General features: G+C 42.5%; 2 protein-coding genes across 4 annotated transcripts in view; one reads left to right on the top strand and one right to left on the bottom strand.

The window, feature by feature from the left end:
• KDM1B (lysine demethylase 1B) overlaps positions 1 to 7,499 on the bottom strand; it is a 29,498-nt gene extending 21,999 nt beyond the window's left edge. Inside the window, exons 1-6 of one of the 3 annotated variants that reach the window (XM_069809188.1) lie at positions 7,427 to 7,499; positions 7,161 to 7,227; positions 3,943 to 4,045; positions 2,970 to 3,094; positions 1,033 to 1,122; positions 124 to 235 (exon numbers count right to left, since the gene is read on the bottom strand). In XM_069809188.1, the coding sequence (XP_069665289.1) occupies positions 124 to 235; positions 1,033 to 1,122; positions 2,970 to 3,094; positions 3,943 to 4,032 (417 nt within the window). In that variant the 5' untranslated portion in view covers positions 4,033 to 4,045; positions 7,161 to 7,227; positions 7,427 to 7,499. Of the gene's footprint in view, positions 1 to 123; positions 236 to 1,032; positions 1,123 to 2,969; positions 3,095 to 3,942; positions 4,161 to 4,699; positions 5,836 to 7,160; positions 7,228 to 7,423 lie in introns of those variants that run through there. The other 2 variants (XM_069809189.1, XM_069809190.1) reach the window with 2 other exon arrangements.
• Positions 6,155 to 18,435, top strand: TPMT (thiopurine S-methyltransferase). The gene is made up of 9 exons (XM_069809197.1): positions 6,155 to 6,252; positions 8,032 to 8,187; positions 8,997 to 9,089; positions 10,087 to 10,219; positions 10,696 to 10,748; positions 15,508 to 15,582; positions 16,333 to 16,418; positions 17,446 to 17,490; positions 18,290 to 18,435. Exons 2-9 carry the CDS (start codon positions 8,054 to 8,056, stop codon positions 18,403 to 18,405), a joined length of 735 nt encoding a protein of 244 aa, XP_069665298.1. The 5' UTR covers positions 6,155 to 6,252; positions 8,032 to 8,053; the 3' UTR covers positions 18,406 to 18,435.
• Positions 18,436 to 18,557: the final 122 nt, after the last annotated feature.

Raw genomic sequence — 18,557 nt, 5'->3', positions numbered from 1 at the left:
CTAATACTAGAACCCCCCCCAAAAAACTTAGCTGACCTGCTTCTTAAACATATAATACCAGAAACTCACATCAAAACATCACATTGAAATATACCCTATTAAATAAATCACTCTCCATCTTACCCAGTAAGGAAGCTGTTGATCAGCCATGAAGGCTTTTGGACTGGGCTCACTTTTACCATTACTTGTCCAAATCCTTTTCCAGGCAGTATATTTCTCATAACCATCTTTATGGCTAAGAAGAGAGAGAAAAGAAAACAGCAAGCAGTAGAAAATTGAATATCTAGTTAATTTCAAGCAACAGCAGTTATTCTAAAATTAAACATTTTATACAAGGACAGAGAAATAAGGCTGTAGAGAGTACTGTATTTTTCCTATTAAAAAAGGAGAACGTCATGGTTATTACGATAATAATAAATTGCATCCTGACCGCTATGTCCTCTTGATCATGAGCACACTTCCCAGTAGCTAAGGCCTGGACTGAGTCACAGGTATTGCTGAGCACATAAGCACCCAGAAGTCTTAGTAGAGCTGGCTGGATTCAGCTCTCACTGAAACGGGAAGGAGCTTGGAGCTGAAAGCACTCTGTAAGCCTGACCAGAGTCTTCAGAGTCACTGAACTGCAAGAGTTAAATCTGCTCACTGATTCAACGTTACAGAGAGGCAAGGTCTCCTGAACTCACATTGTAAAGTGAATTTGCTTGATAGAGGAAAATGGATTTACTTAAAACTGTTCTCATCATTTAAAATTCTCTGTTGTTGTTTTAAAGAAGACAAAAGCTTCAGAAAACTGTACACACAAATCAGCCTGCCTGAAGTAACCAGTTTTGTTCACACTGCTATGTTTAGGCTGATGATTAGTCCATACAACACCTGCAGTTTTGGCACCAATATCTAAGCCTCGCTTTGAACAAAGCAAGCACAGAGGACAAGTCTTTGTGTTATGTTTATGTGCATGATGTTTCAACAGTTGTAACGTCTGCCAAATTTTAATAAGCACTGAAAAAGCACAACCTTGACTGGCAAATCTACCTTCGGTAATAGTGGTCAAAACATTCATTGCAGAAGTGTTCCCCACAGGAAAGATGATACCATCTAGACGTATACCCATTTTTAGCACATCTGTAATGCAGGAGACATAGAAATAGTTTTAAGACACATTTAGAAAAAATCTTTCTATTGACAGTAGCACATTCTAGAACATGAACAAAACATTCAAGACAAGCCAGGGCTTTACATTACATTCACGAAGGCTGACTTGCACAAGGCGTTACAGTCATACAAATAACAATAAGATCATTTCAATTGTCTTAAACATTTCCAGTTTCCAAACTAAGCAACACCAGATGCAAAGGAGGCAAAATGCACACAATGTGCAGTTTTATAGTTGGTCTGGCTTCCAGCAACCTCCCACTAACAATGGTCAACTGAGCCTGTCTTTAGTACCCTTTAAGCGGACGTTTCCTGAACATGAAATAGATTTGCTCTTACAATATGTGCTGTGACCCACTAAGCGTTCTACAAATGTATAAGAAGGCAAAGTCCCTCTCCATAGGAACTTACAGTTCCTTTTACTTTGTTCCATTTTGTTCTGATATTAGTGCAAGGGTGGGAGGGATCATTTAAATCAGTATTTTTCTTGTATGTATGATCAGTTGATTCATAAATCATTACAACATCTCGTCCCCAGAACAACTGACAAAACTATAAAGGCAAATCTGAACACAAAACAGATGTTGCCTATTTTTTTCACATGACCGAGTTGGCTGCGATTTTAACCCAACGAGAGAAAACCTTGAGGAAGCAGTTACACATTCTGGATATTTATTCTGTATTACTCTCAGAAAGAAATATCCATTAGCAAAGATTATATTCATCAAAGCAACTGCTCTTCACTTAGAAAACTCTCATTAAACTCAATGAAATGGTTCAAGATAAATGCACAAGGTAAAAAGCACGAGAGAAAAGCAGTAACCTAAGCTACTAACACTGAAATAGCTAGCCATGAAATGATCTCATCTCAAACAAATAATGTTGAAAGTATGTACTTGGGGGGGTGGGAGGGGTGGAAATCAAAATACTAAAATAACAATTCGAAAAGATGACTAAGCAGTATCTATTGTTTCCTAAATAAAAAACATAGCATCACCAATGCTGATCTCTCAGGTGCTCATTTCCCCTACAAGTCTCTTACGCAACTGCCAAAACACCTGGTTTTCCTATGGCAACATCCAGAACACATTGACCTCCTGCCACCAAAGAACAATCCACACAGGTAACTAAATGAAGCACTGAATTATTTTATATCATTGGGAAAAAAATAAAACAAGGGAAGTTTGTCTCAGTTAACCAGGGAGGTAGGCATGCTATATAATTACAGTCTGCCTGCTGCATAATGAGGTCTAATGTGTTGCTTATTATAGATACACCTGGCCAGTATCATGCATTCGGTACCGCCAGGGTCAGAATGCAAAAGGACTTGTGCAAGTACACAGAAAGCTGAGAACAAAGAGTTCAAATAAGTACAACTGTCTCCCAAGACCTAAAATTTCAAGGTCAGAATCTCACCTCGGACTGCAAAGCGTGCCAACAAAACAGTGATAAAGACTTTCTGCAGTAAATAACGGTTTCATTTTCTATCTTGAAAGCAAGTTTAGCTTCCTCAGATTACACTAATATGCTCTCAGTTTCACAGAAGCAAGGCGTGTTCCAGAAGACACCATTAATAACATAAATAAGCGTATTCTAAAGATATTCTATACCTGAATTAGCAACTTGCACAGTAGAAAGGTATTCACAACAGGAGTAACTTGTGACACTTTACTGGCATCTTAAGACTCCTATTAGTACCTTTCGATTCTCCCTCTACATTTAGAAATGAAGGGATTTTGCAGAATATAGTTAGGATCCTAAACTTCAACTGCAAGTTTAGAGAAGTCCATGGAAAATGCAAATAAAAAGAAACAAACCTTTCAGCTGCACTGGCAAAGCAAACCGGACATGTTGCAGTGCATCCAGCTTTTTCACATTTTCTGTATTTCTTCTCTGATGCTTCATCATCATCATCTGCTGCTTCAGCTGCTTTCTTCTTCACCTAATAAAGAATAGCTGAAATCTGACCAGAAATGACACAAATGCATCTTCTACAAAATGGCATTCAAACAGTTTTGCAGCTTGTGGGTAGCATCAAATGGTTAAAATGGTACTAATGAAAATTTTTGTACCCATTGTGAAATAGCTGCAGCATGAAACAGCTGTCAAAGTAGGTCAGTTTTTCTAAAAAAAAAAAAAAAAACAAAAAAAACCCAAAACCAACAGTAAGGCTGGAAATATCATTTAAAGCTAAAAATGCCTTGCCTTAGTCTAACTGATGCCACTGAAGAAACTATAAGCAAAGCTTTCAGTTTAAATCATATTTTAAGCTCCATCACATGCTAATGAGTCAAGCTTCATGCATTCATTCTATTTCTCCTTCAGAAAAAGAAATTCTCTTCTTCACATACTTACTGATACTAATTAGTGGCAACCTTATCTGCATCTCAGATAAAATATTAGGATAGGCTTGGGGCTTTTTTTGGACTCCAGATACAAAGCTGTATACCAAATGTCTCCTCTGGGCCGCAAAGGTACTGTGTATTATGTTGGTTTACGCCTCTGTCTGGATGGGCAGACAGCTTTGTCTGGATGGGCAGACATCTGTGATTGTATTTTTAACACATCAAGTATTTACAGGTTATATCGAGCATTTATCTTTTCTGAACATTGTTCACAAATCAGACACTTTGCCTACTTATTCATGGAATTAACTAAATCTCCCTCTCTCTGGCTAAATACTCTTAAGTCCTAACTTACCAACAATGAAGCCCACTTTCTTTATAAATGTCAACAGAAAATAAAAAACACCAGAGTACAAACCCAGTGTTTTTAAATTATTATAAATACCTGTCTTCCAGAACTCCTCAGAGGAAGGTTGTCTGGAGACTGGTCTGAAGAACATGCCTTTTTTTTCGTTCGTACCCTTCCAGTTGACATTGTATTATTGGATCTGCAAAAAAAGGTAGGCAGTAGTTAAGAAAAAAAATTAAATTGCTTGACCTTGTAGAGCTGTCTAATCACCTGGGCAGTACAGCCACTCATAATACTACTTTTGTCAGAGTTACCTAATGTCCTGGTTTCAGCTGGGATAGAGTTAACTGCCTTCCCAGTAGCTGGTACAGTGCTGTGTTTTGAGTTCAGTATGTGAAGAATGTTGATAACACTGATGTTTTCAGTTGTTGCTCAGTAGTGTTTAGACTAGAGTCAAGGATTTTTCAGCTTCTCATGCCCAGCCAGGGCACCTGACCCAAACTGGCCAACAGTGTATTCCATACCATGGGACGTCCCATCTAGTTTAGGAACTGGGAAGTGGGGGGCAGGGATTCGCCGCTCGGGGTCTGGCTGGGTGTCGGTCGGCGGGTGGTGAGCAATTGCCCTGCGCATCATTTGTACATTCCAATCCTTTTATTACTACTGTTGGCATTTTATTAGTGCTATCATTATCATTATTAGTTTCTTCTTTTCTGTTCTACTGAACCGTTCTTATCTCAACCCACGAGTTTTACTTCTTTTCCTGATTTTCTCCCCCATCCCACTGGATGGGGGGGGAGTGAGTGAGCGGCTGCGTGGTGCTTAGTTGCTGGCTGGGGTTAAACCACGACACCTAGGTAAGAATCTGTTTAGCTTGACTATCAATTCAGGAGGAAATGAGAGAATGAGGCATTACGGGAAAGGAACAATACTACTATTTTAAACTAAGTTCGGAGTTAAGATTAGATCCTTGAGTACATCTTGACAGGCTGTTCCAGATCAGCATACCCTGGATTTCAATAATCTGATTTGCATTACGTGAAGACCTGGACTGGAATTTGGCTTGGCAAAGTGAACAGATATCAGCTCATAATGCAACCATTGAAATACCACTCTGAGTAACGCTCGTCCTGCTAACTACTGATTTATTGGTAGCAAGAGATTTGCACTATAAAGCACCTTTCCAAGCAGCGTACTGAAGAGACGTTTAATACCAGGTGAACAACCCGTTCCAAGACTTGCACACCCTCCTATGAAAGTACATCAGAATTTAAAGTCTAAACTGCAGTTGCACTGCAATTATAGGTGATCAGAATATTACAGACTTTGTTGTTAAGCATACTACAGGAGAGAAGAAAAGGTTTATGCCATGAGAGAGCTCTATAGCTGTCCTTGACTATATCGGTGGGAACATGGAAAAGACCACAGTTTATCATGTAGGCTGGAAAGCATGGAGTGTAAGAAAGTATGCCACAGAAATATGAAAGCATATTTAAAATGTTATTATCAAAGGCATTCTTTTCACAGGGAGTAAAACACAAATAAAGAGAGCCTAGAGGAAGAATTAAATCTAAACGTGCTCCACCACACACAGAAAGGAAGTGGAAATAAAACCCTTATACAACAGCACTGCATCATGAATGTTATCCTGTTGTAGTAGGGATCAGTTTATAATTTTTTTTTTTTTTAATATTTGAGTCTTCTCAATTATCTCTGTTCCAGGCTGCATCTTCCTTGTTCAAGCTGTGGGACATGGTAGCAGTAGCTTTGTTCAGGAATTCTGCTAAAAGTAAAGGTAACAGGAAGAGAGAATGGACATTTTTACAAAGTTTCAAACAAAGCTGATGCAAATCAAGTAAACTGGTGCTTTATTCTCCTCTAAAGATAGAAGAAATTGATTTGGGAGGGGAAGGGAAGTCACATGATATCCACGTAAGTGAAAAACTAGTTCAGACAACCCAATACAAAAAATAACTTTCTTTTTCGTATGCGCCCCCCCAATTATAACTAATTAGAGAGAGGGAAAAAATAATTAAGTCAGTCTTTATTACCTAAAAAACAAAAGCATTACTACACCATAACTTACCACTGCATAGGGGTGGATAAGGTTGCAGAGTAGAGAAAAGAAAAGCAACCAATTTCGTTTACATGAGATTTCCCTAACTACTGTGTAACCCCCCAGGAAACGGTGGCTTTTTTCCCCAGGAGCTTTCCTTCTGAATCAGAGACACAACAGTATCTCTTTCTATCACCTTAACTTCTGACGCCAGATAATCATTGTGGTGTTGCCCTTACAGGCGGAGGCTACGAACTACCTTGGTAGTGAGCAAGGCACCGGGCGACTCATTTTGGTGACTACCAGGTGATCAGAGTCTGCTGCTGCTGCAAGGCCCTTTATCCGTGAAGGTAAAAGGACACGCATCTGTTCCATTGCGTGTACGGGGTTAGAAAATAAAAGGCGGCAGTTATCATTCACTGAGAAGGTTGGTGAAAATATTTAAGATTCAGAGAGGCCTCCTGTTTTGAAAGGCAGAGGCCAGGCATACAGAATCATAAACATTTTTGCTGTAAGCACTACGGGAGGGGGAAGAGGGAGGTGGGGAGAAAGAGAAAGAAAAATAGATCGGCTTATGCATGTAGCTGTAAGCAAGGCCATTGCTTTCAGTTGTATGCCACTTTGTCCCCACTTCCCCGCCCCAAACAAGCAACACCCTCCCAAAACCCCACAAATTTTTAAAGAACAAGCAAACATCACTTACTTTACTAAGCTTTATATGACTCCGCATCCTATAAACATTATCTTACTGGCAGAGAAAACAAGCCCTTTAAAAGGGGGGAGAGAGAGATGGCTAACACACTGTCACATTCTATAACATTTCATCCGTCTGTAACGCGTGGCCTACACGGGAAAGCTTTGTGAGGTTTACCTGCGCAGTTGACAGCAAGTTTGTCTTGGGGGGGGGAGAATTAAAAAAAAAAGAAAGAAACCACACGCACACACCGACACAGAGAAAGAAGGAAACGAGCGCAGCCTGACAAACAAGGGGAGGTGGGACCACGAAGTGCTCCCAGCTTTAAAACTCGCCCCCCCCCAGCCGGCCCAGGCTGACAGCCGCCCGCCCCCACCCCGGCCCCGGGCCGGCGCTCGGCAGCGCCGCGGCCGTGACAGCTGGCGGCCGGCAGTGGGGTCCCCGGAGCTTTGGGGGGGTTTCCCCGGGGGAAGGCTGTGTCGTGTGTGTGTGTGTGTGTGTGTGTCCCTGGAGGGGATGTCACCGGAGGGAGGCTCCCCCGGGGCGGAGGCCCCTGGCACTCACCTCGGGGCCGGGTCACTCGGGGACCGGAGACCACATTCACGCGTGTCCGCGCCGCCTCCTGCTAGAGCTGCAGCGGGGGGGGGGGGGGGGAGAAAAGGGAGGAGAAGGGAGAGGGAGAGAGCAGGGGGAAGGAAGGGAGAAGCGGGGAGGTGAGGACGGGGGCAGCGCTCGCACCTGCCCCGCCGCCCGGGGAGGAGGAGCAGGCGGCCCCCCACCCCCCCACCCGCGGCGGGCGCTGCAGCTGAGGGAAGGGGGTCACTCACCGCCGCCGCCATCCCCACCGCCATCCTCCTCCTCCCCGGTGCCGTGCACCCTCAGCCCGCCTCCTCCTGCCGCCGCTTCCGCTCTCCGCGGTGCGTAGCGAGGGGGAGGGCGGGGAGGAGCCGCCCCGGCCCCGCAGCCCCCGCCGGACCCGCCGCCGCCGGCGCGCAGGTACCCGCCGCCAGCCGGGAACGGGGGCAGAGGTGCCGAGCACCGACGGCTCCTTACGGGTCCCCTTCGCAACCAGCCGCTTCTCGCCCCCACCCCGCTTTGCCCACGGGTTTCGCGTGGGGGAGAGAGAGAAGTGTCGGCATCTACCTGCTCGGTTCCCGGGCCTGGGTCCGCCGTCCCGTCCCCCCCCCGCCCCGGGGGTGGCTTCCAGCTGGGTGCGGAACGGGGCGCGTTTGAGGCGGCTTCCCTCCGGGGGGGGAAGCCTAGCCGACTGCGAGAGTAGGCTCGGTCGCCTTCAGTGCAGCTACGCCTCTGCAGCCGCCAAATTAACAATCTCCTAAACTGTGCTGAATTTTTATGCCGTTCTAGGAAGCAAGAGCCGGTTCCAAACTGCTCATCGGGTGGGGGGAATTTTTTTCTCTCTTTTTTTTTTTCACAGCTCCTAGCACTCTCTGGGGAGGATGGAGCGCTCGGCAGATGGGGTGGTGGAAGGCTCTGATATTGGGTCACAGAAAGACAGAGTGGTGACCGAGGAGGAATGGCTGCAAAAATGGGAAACGGGTAACATCGGGTTTCACAAGGAACAAGGGCATCCGTACGTGACTTCACTCTTCTGCCTTAGCTGCTTAAAGAAACACCCTGAGATGAATGACTTGACTCATTCAAAAAACTCTTGATAGAAAATGGAGCATTTACAAAAGGAAAATTATTTTACACAGGCACAGCTTGAAACTAAAATAAATATACATATTTTTGTGACCTACGCTTGTCAAAGAAAGGCAGAGAAAAGAAAGCATTGAAGTGAACTTAGAACTTTTACTGTTGAATCAGGTTTTAAACTGTCAAGCCTGGATAGCTTGACTAAAAATCTTAAATCTTCTGATGCAGAAGCTCTGCCCTGCTGCTTGTAAGTTATGAAACTGAGGCCTGAAAAAAATAATGCCGGCGGCATTGGAGCAATTATTGTGCACTGGAAAACAGGGACCTAAGAGACCAAATGTGATTATGAAGTCTTTCAACCAAGGAAACTTACATTTAAGATGAGTAGAAGTGATTTGATTGGTACAGAAGTTTAATAATCGTTCTGTTTAAGCTGTCTGTTGTGGCCCTCTTAGAAGTGGGTTGGTTGGTTTGTTTACTTGAAAAGACAAAGAGAAAACAGAACAAACAGAAATGTGTTTGTTTCTAACAGAAATTAAATTTATTTTCTTGCTAAGTAAATGGAAGGTGAATGTTTTTATTTTATGTTTTTATTTCTAATGCTGTGAAGCAGGTTGAACTAAGAACCTATGTTCCATCATGGAGTTTGTGTGCTACCTGGCATAGTGTGTAGCACTTGGCTTTTAGTGTGCCGGCACAAATACTTGCAGTGTTAAGTAAAACATGTCTGTTCTTCATCTGCAGGCTCTTCCAGAAGTATCTGGATGTTCTTTTAAATGGCAGGAGTGGACTGAGGGTATTTTTCCCACTTTGTGGTAAAGCAGTAGAGATGAAATGGTAAAGTAGAGATTATAAGAGCAAAAATCTTATTTGATGTGGGGAGGGAGGGAGGGAGAGGGGGAATTCCCAACCTTACATGGGCCAATGGAAACATGCCGCATCTCCACTGGTAGGAAAGCAGCGTCACTGGAGGCTGAAGGGAGGAGGAAGTTTGGTGTCACTTGCTGGCATTTTGTATAGTAGCATAAATGGGATGGATAAGGACGAACCTGAAAGTCCTCCTGACTGTCCCGAGTTCAGCTTGGGGAATGCTGAATTTGTGGTGGCAATGCCAGCTTAAAGTGCCCACAATGAGGTTGGTTGTGCCAGAGCACATTTTGAAGGGATTGTGTGGCATGTCACACTGGGAACTTAAATGATTTGGGCTAAATATAACTTCCTCTCTCTTACATTTGTTATTTTACTTTTACTTTTTTGGGTGGGTTGTATTTTTAATTAGGGGCTGTACAAGCCAGTGTTTTTTCTTAGAGGCAGGGGACACCACCCAAAAAACCCTGACTGAACTGCATCCTCCAGGAACCGAGTTAGTCCCAGTTACCAGGGTTTATCATGGTAACTGCTTACTGCGCTGAGCTGCAGCAGTGAAGAGGTTACTGCACCCTGCTGCCTGCTAACTGCCAAGCCGCAGGGGCAGCTGGGTGGACAGCGTGCCTCAGAGGCTGCAGTCTGGAGCAGAACATATTTCTGTAAACTGAAATGGACAGTTACTTAGTGTAATCACCTTTGTTTTCATCAAGTTCCTAGAAATAAATGAATAATCCATTGAATCCAAATAAAGCCTGTAAGTCCTTGTCAGCTGTATGCTGAATGGTGCTAATTTAAGCTCAGATCATGGAGGGGAGCTGTTCAATAAAATGTGGATGCTCCAGAAAGTCAGAATTAGACGTACCAGTGCGTCATAAAACCAGGGTTTCCCTAATGCATAAAAGCTGCATGGGAGATACACAACCTGTGAGCCTCGCGTGAACTTGGGACCTCTCTCTGCTGTGTGCAGGCTGGCGGATATGGGACACAGCGTGGTTGGTGTGGAAGTCAGTGAGCAAGCGCTGAAGGAATTTTTTGCAGAACACAATCTGCCTTATTGCGAGGAGCCAGTCCCAGAGATTTCAGGAGCAAAAAAGTTGCGGGTATGTTTACTGCGTTGTCAAGTGATCTGGTGTGGTTAATCATGCAATGCAGGTAATAAGTGAGCAAACGAGTCATTCTGCTTTTATGCCTCTGTCTTACTGGTAATGGTTCACCTCTCCTGAAGAAGTCTGAAAGGAAGCTCTGAGTTGTAATTTTGGACCAAGAAATTCTTCTTTTGAGCTTATTACTTTGGCCTTCTTTTCTTATGATATTGAAGCACCTGAATGTAAAGTCAATGTATTTTAAAAATGGACAGTTGCATGCCTTGATAGATCAGAACCTCTCTGGAGGGGATCAGGAGAGGTACCTCAGTAAATTAAAACTAAAAATGTTTCTCACAGTTTTTCCCTGTTACACCTAAGTGCATATTTAAAAATAGTATATGTCTATATTTTAGGGTATAAATATACACTTACAAGAGCATATTTAAAGATAGTTTGCTGATGAGTGTTGTTTCCTTTGCTTTTTACTGTAGAGTGCCTCTGGGAACATTTCTCTGTACTGCTGCAGTATTTATGATTTGTCCAGGTAGGAATACACAGTGTGTTTTACAATTCTCTATAATCAAGCATGTATTAATTCTGTCATAATACTGTCATATTATTTTATTTGAATCAGCCATAAAGATTTGGAACGGGTCCTCCCAATAAAACTCTTATTAACTTGTCTGAGAAATGTGAATAACCAATCTCCAACAAAAACTGTGTTGTTGACCATTAGATAAAGATGCCAACTAAGTATCTTTAAATTAGCTTCTTGTTCTAAGCCATCCTGTGAAAGTTATAGAAAAACATGTTTGCTTTTACAGTAAAAACAAATTAACATTATTGATGGCTTCTACGAAGCCAAACCCTAGCATAATCCCTTACTCAGAGTAGCTCAGTAAAAGTAAAGAGAATATACCCAGAGGTGTCGTCTTAGTCAGCTTTTCATTTAACTAAGTACTAAATATATTTTTTTCCCCAAACTATCGATTAACATATGCATAGGTAAGCTGTACCCATTGATTATATGTGTCCCATGCTTTACTTAACATACTTTTCTCGATGGACTTAAAGTACATTACATCACTCCAGTGTATGTGACCACATAATACGTTGTCAAACACTGACTCTGCAAGTGTCTTCACAAGCATGGCTTGACTTACTAATGTCTTCTGAAGGATTTTTAGTGCTAAAATGTCCTTATTTCTTAGTTAAAAGACACAACAGAAAATGCAAAATACTTCAATACAGTCTGCTCTATTGACTCCTGAAAAATGTTTCAACCCAGTGTGCTCTGTGGCCTCAAGCGTTGCTTCTCATATTTTGTGGTGGCTTTGCACCTGACGTTCTGCTCAAATATCAGCTGGTGGGGGAATTTTGAAAATTACCGAGTTGTTCAGAGACTACAGGAAGACTTAGCGCTCTCTCCAGCCTCTAGCATAGAAGACTCTGTCTTGGACAGTAATGCATCTGGTATATTTATTTGTCCTCAGAAGTTTCCTAGTGGTGTTGGCAACAGGCATATTTAAATCTGTCCTAAAATGTCCTCACGCCTATACTGGTGCCAAGGTAGCTGGAGCAAGAAAGTGGTGGTGTTTCTGGTTTTGTGTCTTGTAGGAAGCTGAAGGTGCCCAGAGTCCTGCACTGTAGTTCCCTCCTGTTGCAGTTCTTACTCAGACATGATTTTCCCTAGATTATAAGGTTTTCGTGAAGCTTTGTGTGTGTGTTTGCTTTTCTTAGAAACAACTATGAGGAACAAGAATTTGTTCCATGGCTGTTCAGTAAGAAGAAGGAGGGCAAGTCTTAATCTTTACTTGGATGGGCTTTTCAGAGCTACTACATACACAGATGCAATAGCTAAGGACACCAGAATGAGGTGTTTACTATATGATCCTTTTTTTTTTTCATCTGCATAAACTGGAAAAAAAGAATATTCATTACTAGAGTCTAAAGTCTTTTAGACAATAGACCGTTGTGAAGACTTCTGCTGGTGCAGCTGACTCCGGTTAGTTTGAATAGTGTATATATAACTAGTCCTGCAGCGTGAGTGCCTTGGAACAGATGGGCTGTATATGAACGTGACTTTGTAGATACTGCCTGGTTTCTTCCCCGCCTTGCCCCTGCAGTGTAGCTACTTGCTGTGTAGATCCCTATAAATCCTTCTTGCTGTGAGTTGACAAGTTGCCCAGGGATTGCTTAAGCTTCTTGTCAGCAATTTTTTAAAAATTCTGCTCTAAGTTGTGTAGCAAGTAGCATGGTGAAACCTGTAACTTCTGTCATAACATGGTGGAATAATACTATGAAATAAACCCAAAATAGGTGAATAATGACATTTTCAGTGCATATTACTGGGTCCAGTACCTAGTTTGTCATCCACAAAATAAATTGGCAGATACATGTTCTGGATGCATGGTTCTGTACTGGTGCAGTAATTGTGAAAGTGTGAACTGCATTGCCTACAGCAGTCAGCAGATACCTGTGACTAGAAAAATGCACACACTCTTCTAGTTTCTATGTACAGACAATTTGATTAATTACCCAGTAATTATGGAAATTAAACTTATTTCTCTCTTGCTGAGGCTGGCCTGCTAACAAATCCTTTTGATCTCCATTAGCCTAGCAGTCATTAGAGGAGAACTCAAATGTACTCCTGACCTTTGTCAGAATGAGACATTTCAAAGACTCTTGCTAGTTAAAGAGTAACAGGAATTACTGCTCTTTGTGGGAACTCTGGGACATATGTAAAACAGTTACATTATACAACCATTGTACCTCCTAATACAGTTACGGCTGTAAGACTTTAAAAAAAAAAAATACAGTTGCATTAACTGAAACTACTAAACATGTGCAGAGATATAAATTCAAAACTTTACTGCTTAAATCCAGTGGGATTTCTGCAGATATGTGAACTTCTGCTTGACACGTCAATTTTTGTTAGTTGTAGTAGTACTTAGATTGTGATCTCTCATGCTACATGCCATATAAACACATAGCAGGAGATAATGTAGGGCTAAAAGATTGGGTAGTGATACAGTGAAAGGTACACCAACAGGAGCACTTCCTAACACCTTAGCTTCATCCTGACTCCACATCAGGATGAAAGACAGCTGTGTACCTTTTTTGACATTCTCCTCATGGCTTGGTTCTCCTCAGAAGGAAATTGGATGTGCAGATGGGCAGGGAGCACCCAGACACTCAGCAGGTCCTGAGGTCTGCGCAACCAGGAGACCAGGACTGGGGGAAGGCCACAGCATGAGGCTGCCTGCAGCCTGCGATGTCTGTAGGCCCTGATGAAATTGGTGGGCAGTAAAATACATGAAATGCCTGTATGGAGCCACCGCCACCATTCCAGTTAGACCAGATTAAAATTGGGAGGAAGAAACAAGCGCAGAAAACTTGAGGGACTTGCCTAAGGTCACGCAGCAGACTCAGCTATGCAGAGAGGAGAACAGTCTCCAAGCCTCAGAAGACCAAGTTTGTCACCTGCCCTGCTAGACTTTGCTTTGTCCCCCTCGTGCCCATTGCACATTTAACTGTCTCTTTAAAAATCTCCTTTCATTTAAGAGCCTGGTTATTTAAATTAGATGCTTGGTCTTGGCAAACTTTAAAAGAAGTCAGGACTTAGAAGTGTTATCATGTCTCATCACAGTAGAGTGGGAAATACAGGATGAGTTTCTAGGTTAGATGCCAGAGACTTAGCCATGCTGTTACAATAAAATGAGCAGTGAGCAGGCAGAAGAAATTGTTGTGGTTTAACCCCAGCTGGCAACTAAGCACCACACAGCTGCTCATCCACTCCCATCCCCACCCCACCCCTCCATGGGATGGTGGGAACAATCAGAAGGGTAAAAGTGAGAAAGAAACTTGTGGGTTGAGATAAAAACAGCTTAATAATTAAAAAGAAATTTAAAAAAAATTGTAAGGGAAAAATAAAACAACAACCAAAGAGAGAGGAAAATAGAACCCAAGAAAGACAAGTGATGAAAATGAAAACAATTGCTCACCACCAGCCAACTGATGCCCAGCGAGTCCCCAGGCAGCAACCCCCCCCCCCCCCCCCCAACCTCCAACCCAATTTTATTGCTGAGCATGACGTCATATGGTCTGGAATATCCCTTTGGTCAGCTGGGATCAGCTGTCCCAGCTGTGTCCCCTCCCAACGCCTTGTGCACCCCCAGCCTCCTCACTGGTTGCAGGGTGTGAGAAGCAGAAAAGGCCTTGACACCGTGTAAGCACTGCTCAGCAGTAACGAAAACATCAGTGTGTTATCAACACTATTTTCAGCACAAATCCAAAACATAGCCCCATTCTAGCTACTGTGAAGAAATACAACTCTACCCCAGCCAAAACCAGTACAGAAGTGAAGAAAGAGATGATGCAATTGGACTCTGACACCCTCCCAGTAGGCAGAAAGGTATTGCACAATTCCATACCATATTTTTCTTGCTAAGTGAACTTATTTCAGACTTTCTTTAAAATTATGCAATTTATGTTACTACTACCTTATTCTCTAAACTCCTGTTTTAATAATTACCAGAAACAAGGCTCTTCCTTCCCCCTCACATATCCTCATCTCTAGTATCACCCTGACTGCTCTTACCACAAAGGCACTTCCCAATAGTCTGGCCATTTGCAGGTTTTGGGAGGTCACTGAAGCCATCTGCCAGCATACCCAGGAGCAAAAATAATGTCTGTGGCAGTGTTAGACTGAGGCAAGCGGCAGTGTAACTTAGCTTTTCTAACATTGAACAAATTGCAAGCTGAAGCTAACTGTCCTGGGCATGTAGCTGGGAGTTGACGTGTCTAAAAATTACTGGGTGTACTGATAGTGTAATGATAGTAAAGCAACAAGGCACCTTCCTTAACCTGCATTTGAAATCATGTGTGGGTTTTAGAAGGTGGCCGAGAACTATTGACGTGCTGAGTGCATGTTAGTGCTGCCTCAAGGGTCACTGCCGTGTATGATTGCCGAAAACCCAGACTTGCAGCCCTTGTTTTAATGCAGCCCAAATGTGTTTAAGATGCTTTCCTTCCTCCCCGCCTTGTCTCAGCATCCCCTAATGATGGGGAAATGCTGAGCAGTTCCAGCACTTCTTTGCTATCACGGTGGACCCATGTACTGGGGAGGTTTCTTGGATTCCAGGTGATATTGTTTTGGATCATGAAAATGCTGGACTGTAACAAAAAGGTAGTGGGGAATCTGCAGAGCTAGCTGTAGAATCCTTGTGACTTCACAGAAGTATCTGAATAAAGATGAAGGTGCCTTTTTAGTATTTTTAAGCCTTTTGCTCATCTCCCTTTAGCTCAATAGTTGGCAAGTTTGATGGGGTTTGGGACAGAGGATCTCTAGTAGCTGTGAATCCATGCGACAGACAACGGTTAGTAAATCTGTGTTGTTATTGGCTTTTCTCTCATGTATGCAGTGACACGTTTTTCCTCCTGCCACTTGTCGATGAGTCCTCTTTCATTTAAAAGACTAACCTACACAAGTTCTTCTCTACCGCAAGCATCAGCTGCAGTCGCAGAGTGCTGTACTCTATATTTGTGAGCTTCCTTCAGGAAGCCGCCCTGCCTCTTGGTGGGAAAATATGTGGTTTGTTCCAACCCAACAGAAGCAGAGCTGCAAGTCTCATCTGAATTTTATTATTCCCTTTTCACCCCATCTGCTTCTCCTCTCTGTTCTTTTTTCCCTCACTTCCCTTTACTCCAATTTTTCGTTCTTGCCTATAGCTAACCCAAACGTAGTTTGACCCTACCCCCAGGATTTTTTAATTAGATACATAATCTTGAATTCACAATAATTTTAAAAGACCAGTACTGTATTGTGTGCTGTATTCTAGACTGTGGCAGATGAATACTATGTTTTGTCTGTTAGTGTTGAGATGAATATGCAAAAAAAAAAAAAAAAGCTAGTTTATGAGGAGTAAACAGTAACCTTTGAGGTGTTTCACGTGTAGCATGAATTTCATGCTCGTGAAATTCAGCCTAAGCTTTGCTTAGTTTCTGCGCAGTTCAGTTCAAGTTGTCTCTGCAGAGAAATACGTTACCACTTTCGTTGAGTATTTTGAATGCTATGCTCAAATGTTTGTACAGTTCCAAAATAATAAAGTATAACTTTCTCCTTTTAGCTATGTCAGTTTGATGATCACCCTAATGGAGAAAAATTCTTCTTATCTCCTCGTTACGGTTTCATATGATCCAAACAAACACAAAGGTGAGAACTTTGCACTGTTCATGTTTTGATTTTGCGCGCTTTAATACAAATCGTATATAGATGTGGTAGATACATTAGTATCTTCCCCAGGTTTTTTATCAGCATAGCTTTGTCAGCTGGTCACACCAATACAACTGTGTGTTAAAAATTTTAGATGTTGACCAAGCTTGAGACTAAATTTGCTTTCTCTCTAGCATTCAGTGATGCTAAGGGTAAGTGGAGGACAGACATGGTATATTAACAATGAAATTAAACTGGAAGTGTGGCTATGACAATGAAGCTGGAAGAGCGAATGCTTAGAGTAACATCCTGTCTGGCCTAGGGAGCTTGAAGCACTCCCAAGAACATTGGCTTCGCTTTGTTTACTCAATAGTTGCAACCCAACGTGTTGCCCATCTTGTGCCTCTCTCCCAGCCACTACCATGGTCTGACTATACTTGGAAGAGGTGAAATTCTGTAAAATCATAAAGTGTTTTTTCCTTTTATGACTTTTGTTACATACTGAAGTCTGAGGTATTTTAAAAGATTTTTGTTGTTGTTGTTAATCATTAACACTCCAAAGAAGGAGATTTCTTGTTGCTTTTGGGCTCTTCAGCATAATTATGCTTGAAAAAATAGGTCTTGTTACGCTAAGCAATAATAGTTTAATTCTTTGTTCTCCCTCTCACATTATTTGGCTTTTAGCTTTAACTCTGCCATTGTAGTATAAAGAGATTGTAGGCCAGATTCACACAGTGCACTGAGAGCGGTTGCATCCACGGCATGTTTGTGCCTTCTGACAACGTGGCTACCCTGGCTGCAGCCTGGAGATGATGCAGCAGCAACACCTGAAGCTGTCTGGTGGCCCACCAAGGTGCCACCAGTTCTTGGACGTGGTGTTTTCTGGTTCCTGCAGATGGTGCTACACACTGGGGCCCGATTGCCGGCCTGGTGCTGAGAGTGATGGGGCTGGCTCTCCTGCTGCTGTGTAAATGTTTGTCTCCCTCCCGTGTCTTCTCTCTGATTAGCTTCATCCATTTTCTTTCAGGCCCACCGTTTTATGTTCCGGAATCTGAAATTAAAAGCTTGTTTGGTAAGTAATACTTCAGCTAACCCTTTGGATTTTTTTCCAAAACACATAAACATGTTTGTATGCTTCTGCGTCGCCCTGTGACGAGTGATAGAGAGTCATTTGCTTCTTATCTAAGGGGTGGAGTCATGGAAAAGTAACAGGGAAAATAAATACCATTTAGCCAGAGGGATTTTGCTGTCAAGTAAAATTCTCAGCTCTTCAAAAGATAGGAAGAAAACCCAAGAGACAGATACTGTCTCTTTCCTCCCCGTGGCATCTTTTCATTCTCCCAGGATTCATACTGCACTCAGTGATCTTGTAGCTGCAGTCTTAGTCCAATTTGACCATTCTGTCTCTGGACCTCGTCACCAGCTACCCTGGTTTTAATACAAGGCCTTTGCATACCAGTTCTACAGTTTCTTCTGTACTTCTGTAGCCAAAGAAGAAAAGTAACATGCCATGCGAAGAAAAGGCTAAACGTACAACTCAAATCCATCAAAATAATGAAACTTGGAATTATGGCGAGAAAACTTGATTTTAAAAGTTCCTCCCAATATGCTTTGATATTGCACTTCTTTTAAATTTACAACTTTCTGAGATCCCTGCAATGTCTGTGTGCAGTGAGTCACTGGCATGGACAGTTGCATCCCAATGCAAAAGAGACAGGTAGGTTTTCCCCAGTGCATTTGTGTCACTGCATTAGGGACTGTGAGGAAACCTGTGGGTAAGATTTTTTTTCTTTTTTTTTTTTTTTTCTTTCATGACAGTTTGCATTTTTCAGTGACTGATCATTCAGTAATTTGTTATTCTTCCTTTTCAGGCAACCACTGTGAGATTAAGCGTCTTCAAAAAGTTGATGACTTCTCAGACAGACACAGACAATGGGGACTAGATTATTTTCTGGAGGTGCTATATATACTAAAGTTTGTAGCTTGATTTGAATTAATTAAAATAACTTACCTCCCATCTTGCTTTTATTTTTATCTCACCTTTTAAGGGACACTCTTAAAGCAAGCTTCAGCGTACAGAAAAATGCCTGTGGAACATTTTTGTCCATTTTGCTTACCAAGTCAGCTCTCCTTCATAAC

Source organism: Haliaeetus albicilla, chromosome 21 (genome assembly GCF_947461875.1).
Source record: "Haliaeetus albicilla chromosome 21, bHalAlb1.1, whole genome shotgun sequence".
Classification (NCBI taxonomy): Eukaryota; Metazoa; Chordata; class Aves; order Accipitriformes; family Accipitridae; genus Haliaeetus; species Haliaeetus albicilla.
This window is presented reverse-complemented; position numbering and strand designations above follow the sequence as displayed.